General features: G+C 42.7%; 1 protein-coding gene across 1 annotated transcript; it reads right to left on the bottom strand.

Annotated features, from left to right (window-relative positions):
- Positions 1–1,686: 1,686 nt before the first annotated feature.
- Rab12 (RAB12, member RAS oncogene family) lies at positions 1,687–25,223 on the bottom strand. Its single transcript, XM_020185982.2, has 6 exons — positions 24,752–25,223; positions 12,805–12,865; positions 8,697–8,835; positions 5,577–5,666; positions 4,851–4,955; positions 1,687–2,963 (listed from the first exon to the last, which is right to left on the bottom strand). Exons 1-6 carry the CDS (start codon positions 25,206–25,208, stop codon positions 2,850–2,852), a joined length of 966 nt encoding a protein of 321 aa, XP_020041571.2. The 5' UTR covers positions 25,209–25,223; the 3' UTR covers positions 1,687–2,849.
- Positions 25,224–26,457: the final 1,234 nt, after the last annotated feature.

Genomic DNA, 26,457 nt, shown 5'->3' with positions numbered 1-26,457 from the left:
ATCTGCCTGGGCTGGCTTCTAACCATGATCCTCCTGATCTCTGCCTCCTGAGTAGCTGGGATTACAGATGTGAGTCACTGGTGATCAGCTCCCTAAACTCCTCTTGAGGATCTATTTTCCTAGTCCACAACTTGTACCAGTGCCAGAAAGAGTGGCATAAATGAGTGCCTTGAGTCGTCAACATGCCAACCCAACAACAGGGGACCACTGGACTCAGCAATTAACTGAAGTGACCAGCTGCTGCCCCTAAAGCACATCTCTGAGACAAGAAGGCAAGGATAAAAATCACTGGTCTGCAGAATTCAATGGATATGGTCCCCAGCAAACAGGTGCTGCCTCCACTCTCTACTCAGTCTCTATCCCAGAGTCCCTGTGACCAAAGGCCTGTGTATGCTGAAGGAACATAAATCATCTTCGAGTTAACCTGAACAAATGGAGTCAAAGTTAGCCGGGTGCCAATGGCTCCCTCCTGTAATCCTAGCTATTTAGGAGGGAGAGATCAAGGAGGATCTGTTTCAAGTCAGCCCTGGGCAAACAGTTCCTGAAAACTTTTGAAAAAAAAAAAAAATCACAAAAAATGGCTAGCGGAGTGGCTCATGCGGTAAGCACAACTGCCTAGCAAGTGTGGGCCCAAATTCAAATCCCAGTGCTGCCAAAAAAAAAAGGGGGGGGCAAGTTAGTGGGTGCCAGGGGAAAAGAAAGGGTGTTGCCAAGCTTAGAGGCTCCAAGGAACCCCCCCTCCCAACACCAGGTTCCTGAGGAGGGGTGCTCAGTCTGGGGTAAGGAGGGGTGCTCAGTCTGGGGTAGGGAGGGGGCCAAGGTACAGACTGTTAAGGAAGGGACAGTCCAGCAGGTGCTGGGAGGAGCCCAGATGCTCAGCGAGAAGGGAACTGGGGCCCCCTGGGAAGCTTGACATCACAGCCCAAATGGCAAGTGAGTCCTTTCCTTCCTTTCTTCCTTCTCTCAAGTTCTTCGAATTTCTCATTAGATCTTCAGTGAAGAGCTATGAAGGTTTGGCAAACATAGCTGAGTCACAGTCCCAGCACTCACAGGACAAAGAAGATGGGGTTAGATGAGTTGTGCCACCACTACCACCACCCAGCTCCAGAACTTTTCCATCTTCCCCAACTGATACTCTGCACCAACCACTCATTTCCAGCCCTGCCCTCCCCAAGTCCCTGGTCCCACTGTCCTACTTGTTATGAATTTGATGACTCTGCACCTCTCCCAAAAGTGGAATCAGATAGTATTTATCCTTCTGTGACTGGCTTACTTTACTTAGCATAATATCTTCAAGGTTCATTCACACTGTAGAATGAGACAGGACCTCCTACCTTTTTTAGGCTGAATAATATTGCACTGTTTGTACAGCTGTATTTTCCTTACTGTTATTCTGTTGATAGATACTGGGTTGTTCCTCCTCTTTGGCTATTGTGAATAATGCTGCTGTGACATTGTTACAAACACATTTGCTACTTGATCACCCTCTCCTGAGAATACACAGCTAGAAGGAAAATTGCAGGATCATACAATAATTTCATGCTGAACCCTTCGTGAAGCCCCCAGACTATTCTCCATAGCAGAGGACACGGTACTTTTCCAATCTAAAACACTCAAAAGATCAGAATGTGGACACTGAAAATAACATTACCATATGTACAACTTAAAATAAGTGTTGTAACTCAATTGTCATTCATAAATACAAAATTTTATTTGCACTTCATTAGTGTAGAAAGACCACGATGCTTCTCATAGCACAACACTCAGGATACGCCAAGTTATTCCAATACATACTTACTTATTTACCTTGACTAAACAAAACAGTGCAGTTTAATAAAAGATATACCAAAGATAGAATTCACAAATTCATTAACAGACCCAAAAAAAAAAAAATGAACACAGTCTACGCTTAATAGGAATAAGCTTCACCATAAAGGGGAGAACTTTTTATCATTACAAAGATATTGAATATTTAAGCAAATACATGTATGTTCTTTGATATAGTAAAATGTATCTTTAAAACTCCTTTGAACAGGATTTGTTTAGGACAGCAGCGTGGTTTTTAGAACTTGTTCTACAGTTTCTGCAAAACTGCAGTGCCGGGGACAGAACCCAGGGCCTCAGGCATGTTACACAAGCACTCTACCACTGGGCTACACTCCTGGTTCAACAGTTCTTCCTTTATTGACTCTGTTGTTTTTAAAAGCACAGGGTATGTCCATTAGGAAAACCATGAGATTCTGCAGGGCAGGACCAAGTCAAATCCAGCCCTCTAACTAGAAATACCCTATCATTAGGTAGCATGAATAAATAACCTTCAATGACAGCTATGGATGGAGCTCTGCTTTGTGGTGGAAACGCTCCAATATTTCAAGATGCTATAGCTGGGGAAATGTCTTGTAAATAAAGAAAAAGCACTAAGAGCTTTTTTTTTTTCCCCAAAAAAGTCTTTAGTTTTACAAATTTTCTTTAAAACAATAAGCAAAGCACCACTTTCTCTCTTATCAGAATATCTTCTGTCCTCATAGTATAAGTAACAAGGACAATTATATTATTTAAGAAATATTATAGCTCTCATCTCTCCCATTCTTCATATTAGAAGTACTACGCCTCCCAGTGTGTGTACACTAGACACTGGGGTAATGCAGGAAATATAATTTGGAGGGAAATATGTAACTTATAACCCAAACTTACCCAGGATTGCATATTTGCATATTTACAAGTTAGTGTATAGCTCTGACTTGGATTACAAAGTGCGGAAGGAAATTGTCAAAATGATTGTAGTGCAGAATAGAATGTTTTTGCCCCTTTCTAGGAATTGTTTCCACTTTTGTCTCCGAAGTAACAAATCAACAGCATCGGACATGTGGTCTTGGTGGAGGCAGTTCTGGTGGGATTTCAGGCTCTGGTTGTAAGGAGAGGATGCTATTGGACAACTCATTCCTTAAAATATCCAGAGGCATCTAAAGTGTAAGGGAGAAACACAAATACGTTTTAGCCTTACAAGGTAAAGGTAAATGTTTTGCAAACTGTAAAATAAAGTATTGCTTTATATGCTTCACGAAGCTTTTCAAAAGGGACTGGGATGTAACTAAGCAGTAGAGTGCTTGCCAAGTATGTATAAGTCCTAGGTTTGATACCCAGCACCACAATAAAAATAAAAAATAAAGTTGTAGTATAAAGATCTCTGATCATCAAAAATTAGACGTTAAAGTATTAGGCGCAAACAGAGCAGCGCAACCCCGTCCAGGATGCTTCTATTCACAGCATGATCACTGCCCAGACTAGTTCAGACCATGTGGTAGAAGAGACCAGATCAACCTCAATCAACATTTATTTTCAGAGTCCAGTATCATGAAAAAAGAGAAACAACCACTCTTGGTAAGTATGTACACAAACTTTTTATTAGAAGCTTCTGAATTACGATTGAACTGAGAAATTGTAATAGTTGGTCCTCTGTATCTGTGAGTTCTACATTTATGGATTCAACTTGTCAGGTGGAAAATATTTGACAAAAACTGTATTGATGGAGTGGGGAGGGGGTTAAGGGGGAGAGACGATGAGAGCAATGCAACTAATGTACAATGTAAGTCGGAACAGGCACTATGAATCCCCCCTGTAGGATGAATAAATTCTAATAAAAAAATTTTATTAAAAAGACTGTATTGAACATGTAGACTTTTTTCTAGTCATTATCCCCTAACAATACAGTATTACTATTTACACAGAATTTACAATTATTAGGGATTATAAGTAAGTAATGTAAACATGATTTATGTTTATGGGAGGTATAGGTAGGTTATGTGCAAAAACACCACCATTTTATATAAGGAACTTGAGTTGAGCCTCATTGAGTTTGGTATCTTCAGAGGTCCTGGAACCAGTCCCTGGTAGATACCAAGGGATAATCTGGCTGAATAAATTTCTTACTACAAACCTTTGAACACAAGCCTAAAAATTCCTGAAGAAGCTATTGTTGCTCCATGAAGCTGTCTAGCAATTTCCTTGCCACACAGCATCACCAAAAGGCCTCTATAAATAAAAGAGGTCCCTCTAGGAGCCGGACACTAAGAAAAGAGAAGTTCTAAGGGCTCATTCCTCAGATGGGAAACCTGCAACTTTGTTAGGTCTTCACTGTCCATGTTGAACTTAACTGTGGGAGAACAGGAAATGTCAAATAAATACAGCACTTCATTTATTTCTTGGCCACGGTGGAGACTGAATTCAACACCTCATGTATGTTAGACAATTGCTCTACCACTGAGCACACCCTGGCCCCACTTTATTTATCTTAGTTTTTATTTACATCTGTAGTACTGGGATCAAACTCAGGGTCTCACACATGCTAAACAAACACCCTAGTCCTGTGCCTAGCTCCCAGCATCTCATGGAACATTATCATGCCTGCGTAAGTCACACCACCAAGGCACAGTTCAAGGAAAACAGGTTGTACATCAACCCTAAGGAGTCAAAAACCCTTGGATAGAAACCAGCTGTCACAACAGCCAGGTGGGTCTCTTTGCCAAGTTAACAACTATACCTGGTTCCAGAGCCTACACATAAACTCTGTACTTTTGTTGCTGAGGAAACAGGTTTCTAGCCGGATACCAGTGGCTCACGCCTGTAATCCTAGCTACTTGGGAGGCAGAGATTGAGAGGATCGTAGTTTGAAGCCAGCCTGGGTGAAGAGTTCACAAGATCCTATCTTGAAAAAGCTCAACACAAAACAGGGCTGGCGGAGTAGCTCAAGTGGTAGAACACCTGCCTAGCAAGTGTGAAGCCCTGACTTCAAACACCCCAGTACCGCCAAAGCAGAAGAGAAACTGGTTAATGTAGGGTATTTCTTTTACCTTTTTCAGAATGTCATCAACAAGTTTCAGAAAGATCTCATCCACATTGAAGTTATCCTTGGCACTTGCTTCACAGAACCGCATCCCAGTTATCTGCTGTGCAAACTGAGAAGACATGCGCATCTGTTTCACTGTGTGGCCTCCTGATCAGGAGACATTGCCTTTGAGCCTCAGCTTTAAGGGAATGAGGACCCAAGGTCCATAAAGTCCCCTTTATGCTCAAATATCAAGTTCATACATACAACGTAAAGCAAACTCCTACATTATAAGTAAATAGCAAAAGAACAATAAAATCTCTGGGTATCAGGACCTTTAAATCAGATTACAGGCCTACATTTCTACATGTGCAATGCACCTGACATTTACAATGTGAATATCATCGCTTCTCCATGACCCAATCATTAGCAAAAGCCAAGGCAGGTAAAAATACATTAGAATAAGAGGAAATCATGAAAGCAAATTTTACAACCTAAAAAAATGTTTTCCTGTATAAAATGTCAGCTCAGACAGTAACACAGTATATACTAATATATTTTCCCCCTCTACTTCAAAATAAATTCAAAGGAACAGAAGTTCAAAAGAGAGAGAAAGGGGGTGGGGAGGAGTGATACAGCGATCACCACATTAACAGTTACTGCACAATTTAAAAGAATAAGCAATTTATGAACGGATATAGTATGCATACAGCATGGAAACTGGAGTCTTCTGGGGTTCTCATGCTCTCACCTTTTCTCCTTGCTGTCTGGTGATTTCTCTGTCTGTTTCACAGTCCAACTTATTTCCAACTAGGAGAAGTTCAGCATCTTCTGAAGCATACTGTGGAATTTCAAAGATAAGCACCATCATACACTGACAGAGCAAATGTGAACCAGTACATTATTTGTCACTGGTTTACCTTCCACCATATGTGAGCATCCTCTGGGCCCAGCCAGGATTGGTGAGAGACAGGGCACAAGGTATTTTAGAAAATACCTTAGTAACAGACATTAAGAATCCCCACACTCTTGGCCATGGAACCAGTCATGAGACTCTGTTAAGGAAATGATTTTAGAAACAGGCAAGCTCTGTACTCAAAATGGGCATCAATTATAAACCTAAGCTCAGCAAAATGGGTGAAGAATGAAGTAAGATGTGTAAAACTCAGCCAGAAGCAAACAAAAAAAAAAACCGCTATGCTTTGGAAGGACACTGAATACAGGAAGGCCCTCATGATAGAATACTTAGTGAAATTAACAGGATGTAAAAACAAATGGAGTCTAAGATTTCAAATTTACTTTTGTGCTTTTCCTGATTTTCCAAATTTCTGAAATGAAGTCATTTCAGAATCATTTTATAATTAGGAAAAATGCTATTTATGTTTAAAATTTTTTCAAAAATACAAGCACAACAGTTTTTCTCCTTAAAAAACAAGCTGGGTGCCACTGGCTCACCCCTACAATTCTAGCTACTCAAGAGGCAGAGATCAAGATGATCGAGGTTTTGAAGTCAGCATGGATAAATAGTTCAAGAGACCCTATCTCAAAAATATTTAAAAGGCTGGCAGAGTGGCTCAAATGGTAGAACACCTATCTACAAGCATGAAGCCCTGAGTTCAAACCCTCATACTGCCAGAAAAAGTTAAGCCACAGCTGGAGTTGTGGTTCAAGTGGTAGAGTGTGGGTCATTACCAATACCTCCTACTTGGCAGGGGACACAGCTGGCTCATGGTGAACACCCAGAAATTACAGCTCTTCCTCAAAGAACAGCAAAACACAAGAAAGAACTCAAGTGCTAGACAAGGTGCACGTCAGTCCTCAAGACCCTAGCAGATTGATGACTCAGGTACATAATGGGCCCTCAGTATTTAGGCCACTTCCTTTGGTCTCATCTTTATTATATTAGTTTCAGAAACTTCAGGCTACATTAAGGGCTATCCTTTATAATTTCCTTAGGTGCACACTCTGAGGCATCTAAAATGGAGCCCTGGCTCAGTGGGCCACAACCATTGTGTAAATGCAGGCATTTACTAAAATATGAGTCTACAATCGTAACCATATTATCTTCTGCAGCTCAAAGCTTCTCTCAAGGACCCAGAGCCATTCTCAGGAATGTAACCATGAAAACAGTAAGAATTCTGTCTCCAGGACTCCATGGGAGGACAGCATCCTTATTTGTTATTTTAGGGGGGTAGAATTTGAACTCAGGGCTTTGCTCTTGCTAGGCAACACTCATTGCACCTGAGCCATGCCCACAGTCCAGGTCTCTATGTAGCCCAGGCTGGCCTTGAACTCATAATCCTGCTTTGGCTTCCTGAGTGCTGGGATTAGTGCCACCATGCCTGGCTCAAAATCCTAATTTTGATAATCACCAGACAACAAACACAAATGGCCAAGTCATATTTATATGAATCAGTCCCTGTACTTTTTACTTCTCTGACTTTGACCACCCGCCACACACACACCTTCTTTGTTACATGCTTTTAGTTTATTTTAGAAATCGCACCATTTGGAGGTCACGTAGCTGAGCTATGTATTACTACTGGTTTCCCACTAGCTCCCAACACCTCTGATGTGTAGGTTACAATAATGATTGCCTATGTTACTTTTCAGGGACCTGATGACTCTTCATCTGGGCCCACACAGATGTCTGATGGGTGACCTTTTGATGTTAGAAGGGCGAAAACTCCACCCTCAGAGCATGAGACTTCAATGGCTAACACTGCCATTTTCTGAGCATGAAGAGCCATGAGGTTTCATTACCCATGTGCAGACCACTGACTACTTCACCTTCAATCATCTTAAGTCAGCTGCTTCTGCACTCCATAAATATCTCCAAACACTGTCCGTGGGGAGAAGTTGAGACTTGGGTCTCTGTCCCCACATTTGGCCAGTCTGTGAATAGACTCTTCCTCTTTTGTAACACTCTTTGTCTCAGTGATCAGCATACTGTGTGGTGGGTAAAACAGGCCTGGTTTGCTATCAGTATGGCACGAGGGGAAATCAAACAGTGACCATTACCAAGTGCAGAGCAAGCTGACGACAGGGGGCCCACCTAGACCTGATTCATATCTATAACAAGGGTCCCTAACACTCCAGAGAAGCGTATGTTAGTAAAACTGGACGAAAACCTTTTCTAACATCAGTACAATTGCAGACAAAATATAAGTAGGATTAAATACAATTTAGAAACAAAATCCAAAAACAATGTTAGTGTGCTTATAATGTAAAGGATTTAAGCACCAGATCTCTGTATGAGGGGAAGCAAACTCTCAAGTTTGTGGTGAAGTGTACACCATCACATCCCACTTCCAACTGCTATGTCTTCTAACAGTGTATTTGGAACACATTAATTACATTAACTGTACAGACATGGGTTTTCCATACAGATTCAATCATGAGCCAAAAGTAAAATCTTGTCTTGTTCAGAATGAGGAGCTGAAGGACATCCACAATGCTGAGGGCAGATGTGCAGTGGATGAGTGCGCCCCTGGACAGCCACAGGCACACTGGAGAAGGCCATCTCCTCCAGGGCACAAAATGAGCATCCACAGGACCTTTCTGCAGGAACAAGAGTGTCCTGTAGCTAACTTCATGGAAGTAGCAGATATGGTGGAATGCACATGTTTGGGCTCTGAAATCAGGTAGTTCAGATACCAGAATAAAAACCATAGTTTTATTATTTATACGGACTGTGGATAATTTACTTCATCAGTGCCCCAAGGATCATACACCTACCCTGAGGCCGTAACATGGATTAAGTGACGTTCATCTGCAAAGCATATTCCAAGACTGCGTCTCCCCTTTCTTCCTTTTATGATGAGTGGCACCACAAACAGAGCTTGCATCTGACAGAAGAATACACACGTACCTTATCGATCATCTTCATCCATTTTGGCAAATCATCAAATGTCTCCTTCTTAGTGATATCATATACTAACACGATCCCCTTGGCACTTCTGTAATAAGCTGAGGTAATGCTGTTGAATCTCTCCTGACCTGCAGTGTCCCTAAAGAACAGCAGCAAGAATCAGTGTCCACACAACAGCAGCTGCACACGCCAGTGCCAGCATGCACTGTGTTGCCCTTTATCTCTTATGGTGAGCAGGAGTAACCAACAGTCTCCCCCGACCCTTGTAGTTAGGAGTAGGAAACATTTATGAGATATAAGGTAGCTTTGTACATGGATTAACTAAATTGGATGAAGACAGATTGTGAACCAAGATCAACAAGCTGTCCAGAGTAACTCCTTCCACCCCACCCTCCCTAAGAAAATCAGCAATAAGAATGTGCATACATATAAATATGCACGTGTTTAATTTATTCAAAATAAAACAGGAAGTAATTTCTTAAAATACCGTATTTACAAACCCCAATAGTTCACCACTCCCCATTTAAAGTTATTATTCCATGGTTTTTGTGCCTGGCTGCAAATACTTAAAAGTAGGAAAGCATGTTCTTCCACATGACTATTCCAAGTCCCAAAATATTCATCCTGAGAAAGTTTTTATGTTCTATTCCTCTCAAAAGCTTCTTTGCTTATTTCCCCTCTGCACTAAATTATCTGCTAAAATGTGTACTGTCAAGTAACAAGAGAGATGAAATGTTGATTCCATTCAATGAGTGCCTGCTAAATGCCTACCATAAGTAGAACCATCAGAATCCCACTTAACTCTCCAAGCTCACCCACGCCTGTAATCCTAGTTACTCAGGAGGCAGAGATCAGGAGGATCGTGGTTCGAAGCCAGCCTGAGCAAATAGTTCACGACACCCTATTTCAAAAAAACCCTTCACACATACACAAAGTATGAGCTGGTGGAGTAGCTCCAGGTGTAGGCCTTGAGTTCAAAACTCAGTACTAAAAATAAATGTTAATAAGGTAACACACTACTTTATGATTTTTGCTTTCTGGGAAGATATAAAATCCTAATCTTCTCCCCTCTTTATCTCTCTCAACTCAACTTTTCACTGTAATGATAGAGCTGACTTCTAGGAATTCACATTTTGAATGTCACTTAAATCACTGTTTACCATGGCTTGCTTGTGATCCTATTCTGATTGCTCTCTCTGCTCTTGGTGTGAATGGAAAAACTCCTGCAATTCTATTTTGCAATTCCCATTTTGGTAATATAACAATGTTGAAACAATTCAAATGTTGTTTGCTGTTATCTAATATGTCCATTTAAATGATGCTAACTGGAAGGGCAGAAACCAATTTCAGCATATGAAATGCTCCAAAGAAAGGAAATGAAGTTGATGGCAAGCTAACAATGCCTGATGCAACAAAATTTCCCAGCAGTGAATGGTTGGGAAAGGATAAAGGGGCCCATTATTTATTTGTTTGTTTATTTTTGCAGACTGAAGGTTGAACTCAGGGTCTGGAGCCATACCATCAGTGCCCCAGTAAATCATTTTAATACTGTTTGCGTCAAGGCAGAAGACACTTCATGGCTTTAAGTTCATTTCAACACAAGGACTCCCAAGTTCACTGTGTTCACTGTGATAATTTCCAGGACAGCATTTGGGTACAAATTCAGGAAACTATATGCTAATCCACACATTTTATTTTTGAGACGCTCATGGAGAAATTAGTAATAGGAATCTTTCTTTTTTATGTATAGGATAGCAAAATCAAGAACAAGGTTTTTGCTTTTTTTTTTTGCGGTGGGGGGGGGAGACTGGAACTTGAACTCAGGGAAAAGCAGGTACTCTATCATTTAAGCCACACCTCCAAGCCCCTTTTTTTTTTTTGGTGACACCAGGGATCAAACCTAGGACCTCACACATGGTAGGCATATGTTCTATCCCTCCAGTCCATCATTTTGATCTAAAATATTAAAGTAAAATATTTCAGAAAACTTTTTTTTTTGCAGTACTGGGCATGAACTCAGGGCCTACACCTTGAGCTACTCTGTCAACCTTGCTTTGTGATGGGTTTTTTTCAAGATAGGGTCTCATGAACTATTTGTCCCAGCTGGCTTCAAACCGTGATCCTCCTGATCTCTCCCTCCTGAGTAGCTAGAATTACAGGCATGAGTCACCAGCACCCAGTCTTAAAAAAAATAAAAATCTTATTTGAGTATTATGTGATTAACAAAGTACATATTGTGGATCTATGATTCACTCTTGAAAACCCCTTCAGGAAAAGACAAGTCCTACTTCCTAACTGAATCACTGGAATATTCCACGTAGAAAGCTTGCAATCAACCTTTCAATAAATCCCAGTGCATCTCACGATGCCGCCTCAGCAATATTCTTTACCAATGCCATGGTGACCGCTGTAAAAATTCAGGATGAAGGCAAGGGAGTGAAGTCGCAAGGCAAGAAGTGAGGAACTGTTTTTGAGAATATGTTCACATCTGAGAAAAAAAGTGGTCTGGAGCTTCCTTGCCATGACCACTCTTCTCATGGGCCTGGACTCCATGACGAGGGCATTTCTCCATCATGGTGAGAGCAAGTAGGACAGGCCAGTAACTAACGTCATCAGCACAGCCTTGGTGGGCGGAGTTTCAGGGAGGCACCTGGGCATGTGGACATACTTTTACAAACCATAATACTACTGTCAAGCACGAAAACCAAAGTACTAATATATCAAGACATATATTTTCCAGACAGGCCAGAGTCATTGACCACGTGTGTCACTGACCAAAGCAAGCTGCACACACATTCTATAATCAGCCTCCTCATCAAAAAGTACATCATTCACAGGTGCTAGGTTAGAGGCAGACATTCCTGAATCCTTTTAAAGATGGTCTGTTCCTTAAAGAGCTTACAATTAGAAAATTTGATGGCAGCAATGTATAAAGTTTGCTGTCCTTTCAGAGGCTAATAAAAAGTCTCTCTTTTTTGCTATTCAAGTATTTAGATAATGCAGCTAAAAAACACAAAAAAATAAACACTGAAAAGCCCTGAAAGTAGGCTACACAGTCACAGATAACCAAATGAAGGCATTACCTCAGTCAGACACCTCAGGAGGCGAGCAATGCTGGCTCAGTTGCAGCTGTGCCCCAGACAGGGACACGGATGAAGGATGGAGACATGGCACTAACATTCAAGCATTAGGTGACCGGTGATGCCACAGATGAGGCAGCAGTTAACGCAGATGAAAGCAAACACACACAGATGGTGGACAGACAGTCAGAGCGGAGGGTGACCTGCCAAGAGGAGTTAGTAAGCTGAGTACAGTGCACATGTTGGGAAAACAAAATGGTATTCTCAGAGCAGCCCAGCAGTGCCACAGCCCACACCAGACCCCATCCTTTCCTCTAGAGAGGCCACCAGCCCTTCCCAGTGCCACCCATGGGCTGTTGTAGAAGAGAAAGCTCTGCGCACAGCTGAAACAGCTGCTTTGGTCTCTCCTACGGATTAGAAGCTGAAAAGATGTTTCTCTTCAGGCAGGGACCTCTGGATTCCATTCTGGTAGGCAGAAGGGGCTTTGGTCACAGGACATCTGTGGCACAGCAGGAAGGGACCTGCCCACAGCACCGACACACTGTGCCCTGCATGGTGCCCCTGAACTGTCTGCAGGTGACGAGCCTTTTCCTCATGCACTCTGGTTATGAATACATTGGGCTCTCTTAGAATACCACCAAAAAAATAACTTTGAAGGCATAAAGAAAAGCAATTTTTTTTTTTTGCAGTGCTGGGGATGGAACCCAGAGCCTTGCGTATGCTAGGCAAGTGCGACATCCCTAGCTCAAGACAAGCATTCGAGCAACCAAATTAGTGATGGCAGTTTTGAGATCATGTCAGATGATTTGAAAACAAAGGCATATAAAGGCTCCAAACTAGCTCTCATGCAAGTAAAACAATGCCCATGTGCAAATGAAGTGTGAAGTAAGTAGACACTACTAAATTCTCTCATGAAGGAAGTGTAAAGGAGCAGAAAAGCAGACAAGGTAAGCCAGCTCACACAGTTCATTTTAGCAGACAAATCTGTGGATTGGTGAATACACACAGCAGTGGACTCTGCCACTTACCAGATCTGCAATCTAATTTTCTTTCCTCTTAGCTCTACAGTCTTGATTTTAAAGTCAACACCTGTAAATAAAACAAATATAAAACAAAAATAATAAAGATGCGAGTTGTTATAAAAGTCCTGTTTGTATGCTTTTTGTATTATTAGCAGGAAAAAAAAGAACCCATATCATAATGTTGCAAGAACAAGGCAGACATGCAGGAGGAGCCCCTCCAACTCCCAGGGATTCCCGAGTTCCAAACTGCTGTTCAGAATGACTACATGTATAACTACAGTTCAGCAGACAAGCCATTTAAAAAGCACATTTAGGAATTATATCAACATATTATGTTATCTTAGGGAAGATTCTTATAAGGAACACTGGAAAGTTAACCTGAATTCAGTCTTCATCTGAATTAGAAATTATTGTATTAAAATTTTTAGCATTCACCAAAAAAATTGGTAAATATAAACATGATGTGATTACTATGTTCCTTATAATAAAAGGGAAAAATTGTTTCTAAAAATTTACTATAAGCTGGACATGGTGGCATGCCATAGTCCCAGCTACTCAGGAGGTTGAGGTGAGAGCCCAGGAGCTTAGGAATTTAAGGACAGCGGTTATTATTGTCTCAAAACAACAACAAGCAGGGCACCTGTAATCCTATCTACTCAGGAGGCAGAGATCAGGAGGATTGTGGTTTAAAGCCAGCCCAGGGAAATAGTTCACAAGACTCTATCTTGAAAAAACCCATCACAAAAAAGAGCTGGTGGAGTGGCTCTAGGTATAGGCCCTGAGTTCAAACCTGAGCACCACCCCCCAAAAAAAACCCCACCTCATTCATACTCACTTTTAATTTTTATTCATTTTAATAGTACTAAGCAAGCCAACATGTTTCATCTTTCTGTTTTATTCCACCCTTTAAGCTTCAGATATATTTTTTGTTTTGTTGGGACTGGGGTTTTGAACTCAGAGCTTTGCACTTACAAAGCAAGTGCTCTACCACTTGAGTCACACATCTGACCCAAGCTTCAGATACATTTTGAGAAGCAAATTTTCATATATGTATCTTATCTGATATGCTTTTTTATACAAAAAAGACTTCAAGATAATTCTTTTTCTTTTTTTTTTTTTTGCTTGAACTCAGGACCTTCCTCTTGAACCACTCAACCAGCCCCTTTTTTGTGAAGGATATTTTCAAGATAGGGTCTCATGAACTGTTTGCCCTAGCTGGCTTCAAACCACAATCATCCTGATATCTGCCTCCTGAGTAGCTAGGATTATAGGCATGAGCCACTGGCACCCAGCTCAAGACAATTTTTTTAACACAATTTTCACAACTTAGAAAACCGAAAGGGATGCTGGCTAAATCGGAGCACTGCCTACAGGATCTACTTCCTAGGACACAAAAGTGCATGAGCCCAACCTTCCATAGGAACGCAGGCAGGTGTGCGTGCTTGCGTGTGTGTTTGTTTCTGCAGTGAGCATGGAGACCTGTTTGTCCCTTGCCCATCCATTTGGGGACCTGAGGCAGCAATGGTCAAATGAGGATCTGAGGCCAAGAGAAAGACATGTGACTGGTTTTATAATTAGTAACACACTGCAGACACAGGGAGAACATGTTTACCACCCTGGGAGTGGAGGGGAAGTCCCTGTCTATAAAGAGAAGTGCATGAGTATAAAACACCACAAGAAAACAAAGCTAAAGGCTTGACGACATTTCAATTCTTAATCCCTCACACCAGAAAAAGTTGGTTAACTCAATTTCACTTCCATTTCTTGAGCCTAGCTGCACACAACTAATAGCCTTGATCAGAGTCCTGTATGTGACACATACAAGACCCAGCAACAGCATGGACAGAACCTGGGCTCTGATTTTAAAAAGGCACACTGTCATCACAATATTAACCGGAAGTTAAGATTTCCTTGTTGCCATGTTTCTCTACAATGGAATTTACAGATCAAATTCATACTGTTACTTTTGTTCCCAGTTACTTCAAGTGAGTTTATTTTCAAAATTTCAGTTAAGAGGGCTCTAACTTTTGTAAGATTTGTCATGATGGCTGCTATCTTACTCAAAGGAACTGGCCGCTGATGATACCTCTGAGCTCTGCTCCCAATCAACTCATAGCATCCCTTGAAAAGCCAGAGCTGGCCATGTGTGCTTTGATCACACTGCTTCCTTTGCTAAGACTTGCTGAGTCCAAACATGTCAGATGCTTTTTTTCAACTAGCCTGAGAAACTGACCTGATTTTAGCAGTCCTACGTGAGGACTATTTTGTAACCACAAAGTTTAATGAAGTATAAATAGTCAAAAATCAGGAAATAAACAAGGCAAAGATTATCTGATAGTAAACAGTAAAGAATCTGTTCACTGGACATGAAGACTACCTAGTATTAGTGAGTAAATTAAACACAAGAACATCACTAACAACAACAGAAAAATATCCAAGTGGCTTTTATGTTCCATAAAAGACAAAAGTTCATTAAAGTAGTCTCGTCTCTTAAATAAAATACCCAGTACCATGCCAAACAGCTCTTCTAAGTAGTTTGTAATGACTAGAAAATCGATCCAATTATGGCTTGAAATATATCTCTGTATTGAAGCACACGAACATTCCTAAAACCCTTCTTACATCCAAAGTCAAAAATACCTCAATGTTGTCTACTTATAATATTTGCATATCACAGAAATGATGATGACATTTAGTAAGTAATAATGGTGAGTGCTAGCTTCAGGAATGAAGTCCCTCACTGATGAACTCCTGAGATGTTTATAAACAAAACAAGGGATAAAGAAGGTGTCACCTTCATTTCTATTAACAGCCCTTGTAGAAAACCCAGTTTCCTACTGGCTTCTTGACTAACATGGAAGCAAGCAGACTTATTTTACAGGATGACAGGGAGAGTCCCTGCCCTCAAAAAGCTCAGTCATGCTGACCTAAATCAACACACCATGCACTTGGCAATGAAGTGGCTTTCTCTGTACCCCTCTCTTCTTAGAGAACCTCCTCGCCTGCCCAGAAGCCTTTTAAATCCTAGATTTCTTATGGGAACCTTTCCCTGATCACACTGCTTTTACCCTCACTCCCTATCAACTGTCCCCAATTCTTGGACTTGAACCTTCCCAGCCCATGTCACATTGATCCTTGTGTACTGGTGTCATACTATGTGGCTGAGCATCGGGCATCTTTGGCCACCTTAAGCTATGACACTACCTGGCACACAACAGCAGCTTGATGACCCTGATAGCTGGAAATCACCCTCTCTTCTCCACCAACTGCCATGTATGCCAGAGAAATATTGAGTGTACTAAGTGTTTCTGGAAAAATTAGGAAAATACAGGACAGATTATATATTTAAATACACACACAAACACAAGCACAGCAGGCAGACATGACCTGGAAGTGGTGAATGAACAAATATATGCTTGTGGGGAGATAGTTCCTTTCTCCTGCAGTTTCTCAAAGATGGGGCAGGCTTAACATATCACAGCCTCTCCCCACACACCCACCCCAGCAGCTGACCACGGAATGATTGTTTTCTTGGTTCATCACTTAGATAGAGCAGTGGTCCACTAAATGGATTATTCTGGTAACAGGTGCTTAGCTTCCTTTAAGCTTGCCAATTTTATGGAAATCTTTTTAAGAATATGTTAGTGATGCTCCCAGAAAGGAAGGTTACAGGTCTATCATCCCTATTATCAATGGACTTAGACTACTGTATTTGAGTCACTGTGGCATTTTTTTTTCCTCCTGTTTTGGTAGGACTAGAGTTTGAACTCAGGATTTGGTGCTTTAAAGCAGTGAGCCACACCTCCAGTCCACTGTGGCTTATTCTTGACCTTTATTTCCTTTAGTAATAATGATAGTGGTCATCTGTCAAACTCTTGGGACCTTACATCCAATCCAGCCCATTCTTACAGCCACCAAATGAGGTGGGCATTATCACCCTACTTTATAGGGCAGACACAGTAGATCATTATGACAAAAATCAGATGGTGAAAGAAATCAAGTGGGAAATGTCCCGCAAAAGCCCATAATCATCATCATTACAGTGTTAAAAACAACGCTTGACTTTGCTCTGTGCCTCCTTTGCTGTCTTTCATAAATCTGAGATAGCAGGAGAATTGGTGTTTAAGTCCCCGAGGCATAATATTCCAAAACATTACCCTGTTTCTTTTTGCTAGGCCATAACAAGTCATAAAAATGAAGATAGCAAAAATATACAGACACTTCTAAATACCACTTTTCAACAAAAAGCAACTTTATATCCATGCCAGACTTCACTGAACCTAAAGCAGTGGGAGGATTCCCACAATGAAGGAGGTCTCCATACAAACAGAGTGTGACGTTACTGATGATTTTTAGTAACTGTCTTAAGTTTATATAGTGACAATGTCAACTGGTTTGGGATATAATACTCCTACAGTGGGAGAGAATTTCAAACATTTTAAGTGAGTTGACAGTAACAAGCTAAATTAAGAAGTGTCAAGATCACCCATAAAGAGGCAACAAGTCACCTGAACCCAAGGCAAGTCTTCTGCCCCAAACACATCACCCAACAGAAGAGTAAGGAATGAATCAGCCCTTATAAAGGAAAAAGCAATGTCAACTAACTGGCTCCCTTCGCCTCCTGCACTGTTGCCAGAAAGCGCCCCTCCCATAAAAGCCTATATTACTACCTGCCTTCCCTACCTAAGCTGTATTGTGAGGACTCAATGAAACCAAACTAAAATTATAGCTATAAAATACTGTGACTGTCTGACAGGAAGGAATTGTTAAACAGTAAGATCACCAGGTGTCTTCAAAGTGCAGCTGTGAACCTGGGCTGCCTGTCTCAGGGCTAAGCTCCTCCCACTCACAGTGCAGACAAGGGAGTGGTAAAAAGGGAGGAACTAACAAGTATTTAATGTTTACAAAGAACACTGCATTGTGAGATAAGTACTGTGATGTGGAATGAGGTACACTGGCTGGCAGGGCCAATTCTATCCCTGTACCAGTAGGCCTGCTCTGCTCCTTGTTTATAGACACGAGAAGAAAATATTTAAAGGAGAGAAAGAGGTCTACTGTGGGGGAGGGGGAGACAACAGATGCTCAAATTGCATATCACTAACATGACCTTCACATGCAAAAAGTTTACTAATTTTACCATACTCAGAATGGTCCATGTCCACATGGGAACTGTCAGTGGACTGTGTATTTCACAGGTCAATGTGCTTACATTTTGGTATTTCAGACACACCTGCATGTGTCAATGTGTGTTCCAAGGATAATGATTTGGGTGAGTGTTTTATAGTAAAGAACAAAATGATAGATTACCTTTTCTAGGTCAAGCACCCAGGACACTGCTACCCATTTACTCCTGTACCAGGAGCTAAGAAGAACATGTAAGTCCCACTTTATTTTCTTTTTTATGAATGACCCTGAGGTAACTCTCCTAAGGATATACTGACAGTTTGTAGAGGGGTTGGGACTGAGGTGCAGGCCAGCCCACTGCCTCCAGCATCCACCCCCCCACCACCACCTGAGCGGTGTAGGGAAAAGCGGTGGTGGCTGAGAAGGTTGTATGTTTTTCTTTTGTAGTGGAAATGTGATTGTGGGCATGCAGTTCTTTAGTAGGTGAACAAGAGGCTGCTGATATCTTACAGTATATGGGGCAGGAGGAGGGAAGAGAAAACGAGTAAAAAATAAATAACTTTATTTACAGGGCCTGTGCCTTCACCCATACTGGCTTGGACAGTTCTCAGGGCTTCTGCATTAAATTAAGAGCTGGAGACACCTAGGTCAGCTACTAGCTCAAAGGCCTGCCTGAGGTGGCACTGGAGGTTGTTTTGTTTTGTAAACTAAGAAGGTATTGCATAAGCCCAGGAAACCAAGCAGTGGAGACTGTCAGATTTGGGGGTGCAATGGGAAAAGGTTTTCTGTGGAATATATATGGTGGTACTCTGTAAGTCTGTATTATTGCTTCCTGGTTTTAAAGAATAAGGATTAAAAACAACAAGAGCAACAACATAATCACATTCCATTAAGGGGACTATTTTTGGCCTGTAGTTTTGGTTTTCCAAACTTTTCCAATGTCAACACCATGCAATAAAGACAAAAGGAGAATAATCATTTTCCTCCTATGTTGAAATACAAGGGCTTTCACTTCTTCTCTAACATTTGATTATGGCTCTCTCCATGACTCACTTCCCCTTCTGAAAAGGACCAGTCAGGTAAGCAGGCACTAGCTCTGTGCCCTAGAAAAAGGCTAGCAGAATGGTCTTAGGTAAACAAAGAGCCTCTCGAAAATATCTCTTGAGTAACTACTGTACAAAGCCATGTTTTCTTTCCTAGTTCAAACTAATGCTTAATTGGAACAACCTATCTGGCATTCCAGGCTAGGGAATAATTCTTCTTTTCCAGCAGATCTATGATCTACCAAAAGACTGCTTCTGGCAGATTCTACAGACTGGAGAAAATGCAGCCATCTCTAAGAGTATAGAGCTCTATCACTTCAGTGTGAAAAGAGAATGCAAAAGGGACCTGGATTCAGGTCTTAGATACGGATTTTCATCAACCTAATCAGCCCACCCCAACTAAATCTGCAAACTTTTTCTAAAAGAGAGCTGCGTGTTTCACAAAAGCAGACACTACACAAGCCTGTGAGTCTGTATTTTTTGTTAAATAAACACAATTACGTGGGTCTGAGAACCAAGCCATAGCTCCTCTCACACTTGCTTCTCCGAGTCATTGCCTGACATCTTCCTGGCAGCGGCATCTACAAACTTCTCTCCAGATGGGGTGGAGCACACTGGAAGGCTGCAGTGCCTGGCTTTTGGAGAGGGAATTCTGGAGGATTTCCCTAATTCTCTCCCAAGAGAAACACTTGGGAAGCTCTGTCATGGCTTGAAAGACTGCACATAAATACAAAAGAGCAAACTAAAATCAGTTTAGAGGGTTAATCCAAAACTAGATGTTCATTCTGAGTTTCTTAACACAAACCTCTGCACTAAGTTTCCAGAATAAACGGCAAGTAAATCACTTGCTGGTGATAGCCATCCTACTGCTTCTAGGTAGAGACATTCGTGACTACGTTTTTATCTGTCATGTCACCTGACATACAAGGGCAGACCCACAGATAGCCATTTCTTTTTTCTTTTAGTGGCACTGGGGTTTGAACTCAGGGCCACGCACTTGCTAGGCAAATGCTCTACCACTAGAGCGACTCTGCCAGCCCTGTTTTATGCTAGGAATTTCCAAATCAGGGTTCTCTCAAACTATTTTCCTTGAAGGCAGGGTGTCTGCATTCACCTGTTCCATAAACACCTTAATTCTGCTGCACACTGGCCTCTTGGTCTCTAAGAATGGGAGTCACTTGCACCCTCAAGTTCCCCCAGCAGGTCTCGCCTCTGCCAAGGCCCCTGTCCTCAGAACAGGAAACCCAAGTGGCCATCATCTCTACATGGACTAGAGGGGACAGCCAAGCAAAGACACCACAGTGACTGTGTCAGCAACTGAGCTAAACAGCACTTTCCTGAAGTACTATCATTTTCTAAGACAGGCCACCTCCGGGACAAGACTGGGAGTTTAACGCTGCTGCAAATGAGAGAAACAAATTAAAACAACTGTGTAATTCTGGTATCTCTTTTTTTTTTTTTGTCTTCTTCAACTTAAGTCTTTTTGGGGGGACAGGGAGTTGGAGATAGCAAATTTCTAACATGTTCTTACTTGGCAAAATAAAAAGAACTGGCAAATACCTCTAGCATTTAGGGAGAAATTTTACTGCATAGGAAATCAGAATTCTGGTTGAGATAGCCTGAGATGGACTATTCCTGTGGCTTTTCCCCCCCACCAGTTCTGGGGTTTGAACTCAGGGCCTCACACTTGCCAGACAGGTGCTCTGTCACTTGAGCCAGTCAGCCAACCCTTTTTTGTGTTGGGTATTTTTCGAGATAGGGTCTTGTGAACTTGGCTGGTCTTGAACCACAATCCTCCTAATCTCTGCCTCTCAAGTAGCTAGGATTACAGACATGAGCCACTGGTGCCTGCTTTTCTGTCTTCTATATAAGAAAAATATATACAAAAACAGGTATATAATCTGTTTTTGGAAATTTGGGAAAATTTTAGAAATGTGAAAGGTTTACAGTATTTAAATGAAGAAATATATAGGTTGAGTATGTCTATCCCCTATGCAAATGCACAGAACAATAAGCACTCTGGACTTTTGAGGTTTTTAATATTTGCATATACAGAATGAGATAGGATGGAGATTGGACTCAAGTATAAACACAACCTAAAAGTAATTTTACACAATATTTTTTTTCATTGTATCTGTGATTTTGACTGCAGCCCATCACATGAGATCAGGAATGGAATTTTCTACTTGTAGTATCATGATGGTGCTCAGCGGGTTTGAGTTAGGGATGCTCAACCTGTCTAGGTACAAAGTGCCATTCTTAGAGCATTATTTTAATATCCAAAAAGCAAGTGACAGATGATGATATGCACATCATTAAAAGACATTAAATGATACTACAAACAGTCACTAGCTTCACAGGGCTGCCCAAGGACCAAATAAGAAAACTAAGAAAAACAAAGTGCTTCACCATGTCTGACATGTTAACCATCAATATTTTCAACAAAGCAAAGTCAACTTAAATCCTAAAGTAAACTAAGGAGCAGACAGAAAGAGAAAGACCTCACCTGCAGCCTGGTCTGACCACTTGCTGAACAGTTGTGCCAAGGGACTAAGTTTTTACTTCTCTGAGACTTGTGTCCTCATCTGTGAAGTACAGATAACTTTCAGGAGTGTGGCAGGGCCTTTTGTTGGTACATAGTAGCAACAACTACTAACAGAATTAGTTTACTAACTAAATTAGTTATCCAAGTCACAAACTGGAGGTGTGGCTCAAGTGGCAGAGCAGCTGCTTTGGAAAGTCACAAACTAGTTAATGGCAGAACCTAACTCAAGAGCCCAGGGTCCTCATCCTTAAGAGTTTTTTTCTAGAATGCAATGCTGCTAAAAATGGTGGGAGGACAGATAAGGGGAAGGAGTCCTATCTGGTGAAACCATTTCAACCTTAACAAAATCAGCAGCTACTTCCAATAGTAATAGAGAGAAGACAACTATTTTAAGGATTTTTTAAAAAATACACCTTTAAGAAAGTTTATTAATGTTAAATCTAGTAGGAGTCAAGTAGGAGGAAAACAGACAGCACAACAATCCAGATAAAGTGGTTTCTGCATTTTCCACCCAGAAAGCAACAGCATGACGTAAGTGACACCGGCCGCATTATTGAGACAGACAAATCAGGAGTGTAAAACTTCTACAGTGAACTAGCTTAGTTATGCCAGAATTAAGTAATTCAATTCCACGAACACAATTTGAAAATCATATTCCACCTAGACAATTTCCAATAAAAGTAGTATCTGTAGCTTTTCATACTCTTGTGGATTTTGTGCATATTTTAAAGCAAATCAGTTTGTTTAATTAACACAAAAATCAACAATTTGCTGATTCAAAAATTTACACAATAATCCATCATGTCAAATTCCTTAGGGTTTCCACTACTATGTGTCACAGAAGGTCCACAGGAGTCTGATTCGCTGTAAAAGGGTTCTTAATAAGACCCTCTCTCCTACTCTCTGATTTACAAGGGACATAGCATCCAGACATGCTCATGGACCATGATGTTTTCCGGCTGCTCTCATGGGCAGCAGACATCCCCAAGCTCTGACCAGGTAAGGCAAAAGTGCCACCAGGGAAGTCTTCCTGCATGTGGTGCTCAAGGTATCAAGAGATGGAACTAGAAAAACTGGCCTCAGGACAGTTTACCTTATGAGCTAACTGCTCAAACAGTAGCCCCTAGTTTACACCACACCCAATAACATTTTTCTAAAGGAACTTGAGGAATGAATTCAGTTTCCCAACATTCCAATGAGGGGGCCTTCTCTGACCAACCCTATCCCAACAGGAGGGGCTTTTACTAACCTTACCTGTAATCTAGCCCTCCATGAGCTCAGATCCACTTCCAGAGCCCAAGTCCTGCTTACCAGTGGGCAGCATAACCCCCAACTCACAGCAGGAGCAGGAAGTGAAGGGGCTGGCTAGCTTTCTTAGTGTTTCGTGCTCTGGATCAGTCACAAGTTACCATCTTTCTCTGAAGTTCCCACAGTTAGAAACATTTACTGAGCCAAGTACTATAGATTGTTGTGTGGAAGACAAAAAATGAGCAAGTCAAAAATTCAGCCACACTAGCATGGGGACATACATCGAGAGAGAGAGAGAGAGAGAGAGAGAGAGAGAGAGAGAGAGAGAGAGAGAGAGAGAGAGAGTGTGTGTGTGTGTGTGTGTGTGTGTTAAGGAGACAGAGAAAACAGTCTCCTGGTTTCTCGTTTTTTTCCCAAGTATCTTTGCAATTCCAGATAGTTTCACTGTCTTTGTGCCAAAGTCTTAAGAGAACCTTATGGTTCCAAGTGCCTGCAGGGTCCACAACCACAACCAAGGTCTCCAACCTTCCATTCCCACGTTTCCTAAGAAGTCTCTCCCAGAAATTGGGGGTGCCACTCCACTGCACACAGCTTAGAAAATCCTTCCTCTGGTGGCCTCTTCCCATTCTAAAGCACACCCTTCTGCATTCCCTAGCTCACCCTCCTCCATTCTGGCCTGCAATCACACAATGCAACCATATTACCTCTCACTGATAAATATCTAAATATTTAAGTGCTGAGACATAAAGGACGGATAATTCCGAATTGTTCTTAACAGTACCGTATGTATGTTAGATACTAAAAGCTCCACATAAGGCTCATTTCCTGGTATAATAACTCCCCATAGTTTTATGATGCAAGATTGGATATTTGAAACAGGTGTTATGATGCTACTTAATTTTAACACCATGTCCCTAAGACTAACATTTAAAAAACAAACAGGGTACCGAAAGCATAAATATTTCCGCAATGATCTATTCCAAAAAAGCATTAAGGGAAGTAAGTTCTCAAAAACGAAATTAAAAAGTCAATACAAAAATTGGAGGCTTAATTTTCCAGTATGACAATATAAATGCGGTAGTTTTCTTACATGACAATTTACCAATTTAAAATTTCCTAGGAAGAGTCCCTAAAATACTCTACAGAACTGATTCATCTCAAAACTGAACTCATCACTGGTTACAAATCTAAATATAATATACAGAATGATACTTTTAATTATGTATATTAAATCTCCAAACTATTCACTGCCACTCTCGCACCTCCAAATCCCTCCTGCCGACCACAGCTGCCCACTGCTCTTTATTCTCAAGAGTCATCCCATCTACAGGGTCCCCCTGGTTTTGTCAACTTTCAAGTTTTTCCATAGAAAAGTGTTGCCCACACCTACCTGACAAACCTCAATGTCAAGTCCAGTAAGCCTGACCTCATTAAAAATTTCCCCTTGCACTTTTAACCTGGAGGTTACGTCACCGGGCTCCACCGACCTGGGTAGTACTGGAAGATTCGTCCCCACTACCGCGGGTCACCGGCTAACAGCTGAAGTCCCTCTGCCCCTCATTTACAGTCAAAACAACAAACTTAAGTTTTAGTCTTAACATTCTCCGTAGGAAACTTGGAACCACTCAGCAAATCATGAAAATGCGTTCAAATTGGAGGAAACAGCCGTAGTCAGCAAAGGCACGGGAATGGAAACCCAATATCGGTGACCCAGGAGCACGGCCTCGGAGTGGCCTTCAGCTCTCCCCACCTCGCGATACCGTTTTTCTGGGTAAAGGGTCGGAAATTTCCGCGGAGGGACGGATGCATCACCCTGACCCCATGACCAGCCCTTTGAGGGGGGCGGGAAGGCGAGACCAGGAACCCAACGGTCCCTGGTCTGGCTTTGGGAATGGGCCCAGGGACTCGCACAGAGACTCCGGCCAGGACTCAGCAAAGGCCCAGCGGTCAAGTTCAAAGCCAGCGGGGCCTAGGCCCGATGAGCCGGCCTTACCGACGGTAGACTTGCAGGCCTCGCAGAAGGTGTCGTCGGTGAAGCGCTCCATCAGGCTGGTCTTGCCCACGCCGCGGGAGCCAATGATGATGACCTGCAGCTTGAAGTCAGCAGGCCTGGGGGGCTGCTTCCTCCGGCGGGCCTGGCCACCCGACAGCGCCGGGGAGCCCGCGCCCAGGCCGCCCCCGCCGCCCCCGGCCCGCCTGTGCAGCGCGGCGCCCGGATCCATGCAGGCATACGGCTCGCGCTCGGCCCGCCGCCAGCTGCGCGCCCCGGGCCCCGGCGCCCCCCCGGCCTCCGCCGCGTGCGGAGGTTCGGTGTCCGCCCGCTCGAGCGGATCCGGCGGCCGGCTCCCTGCGCCCGGGTCCCTGCCGCCGCCGCCGCCGCCGCCGCCGCCGCCGCCGCTGCCGGGGGAGGAGGAAGGGAAACAGCTACTCCGCAGCAGCGGCAGCAGCATCCCGGACGAGGAGGGGCAGGAAGCGCAGGCGCGGGAGGGGGCGGGGCTGTGGGGCGCGGGAGGGGCGCACCCTGCCGGCCGGAGGACCATACTGCCCGCGTCGCACGTTGCCCTGCCTGCTGCAGGCTGACCGGCCGCCCCGAGTCTGCTCTGTATGCTGGCCGGCTCTCGCTTCCCTCCCTCTTTCCTTCGGTTCATCTATTTCCTCCCTCCGCAATCCCCCTGTTAGTGCACCTTTCCCCGCTTTCGTTGTGCAAAGCCCCAAACATCATGCACTTTTATTAGCTGTCTCTCCAATCACTGCTCCAAACTCTACTGCGGACTCTGTCCGTTTCGGGATCTGCATTATCGCCACTCAGAGGAGACCCCTGCACATCCACTGCTTCTTCCGTCCCTATCTCCACTTTCCACGGAAACACGATGGCTGCCTCCCTCGGAGTTCACGAATTTTTATTCTGTTTAATTCTGAAAATAAGTATCGGGAAGCAATCGATTTAAAACTCTAACAGTGGTAAGAGACTGAAACTCCGAAAGTTTAGGAACCAAGGACCTGAGTAGTAAGGCTAACCTTGTCTATGTGAAAGGATTTATGGATACAGAAGGTATCGCCAAGATTTGTTTAGCGGATTCCTCCGCGTGAACTTGAGAACACCGGGTTCTGAATATGATAGGAGCTGGCACGCGCACAGAGCGATCACGCGGCCCACCGAACTTCAGCTGTATTTAGAACCGGGTTTAGTAATGCATAGCGTGTGTGTCTCTTTCACTGCAAACCTGATTGGTTAAAAACCTAGTCTTGCCCACAAAGTAAGTCAGAAGAAGTTTACAAAAAGCAATCACTGCCTGGAAGCCGAGTGCCTGCCTAGCAAGTGCAAGGTCCTGAGTTCAAGCTCTAGAACCACCTCACAAAAAAGCAATCACAATTGTAATCCGCACCCCCCGCCCCCCGCCGCGCAACCCGGGAGGTGCTGGAGAAGGAACCCAGGCCTTACAAATGCCAGGCAAAGGCTCTATTCCCAGCCCACATAATATTTAGCAGTGAGTCTTTTGTATAGGAATGAGAATAGTGACCATTCTCTTCAGATAGCCTTGTCAGGAAAACAACCGGCTAATTTCCCATGCAGACTGTTGTAAACCCTGATGCGCTATATAAATGTAAGGAATTACACTGATTTTTGATTGATTCTACAGGAAGACTTTGCAAAACAAGACAGATGTGCAAAACTAATCTTAGGATCTTTCATTCCGT

Source organism: Castor canadensis, chromosome 4 (assembly GCF_047511655.1).
Source record: "Castor canadensis chromosome 4, mCasCan1.hap1v2, whole genome shotgun sequence".
Lineage (NCBI taxonomy): Eukaryota > Metazoa > Chordata > Mammalia > Rodentia > Castoridae > Castor > Castor canadensis.
Note: the sequence above shows the minus strand (reverse complement) of the source record. Positions and strands in the feature narration are given on the sequence as shown.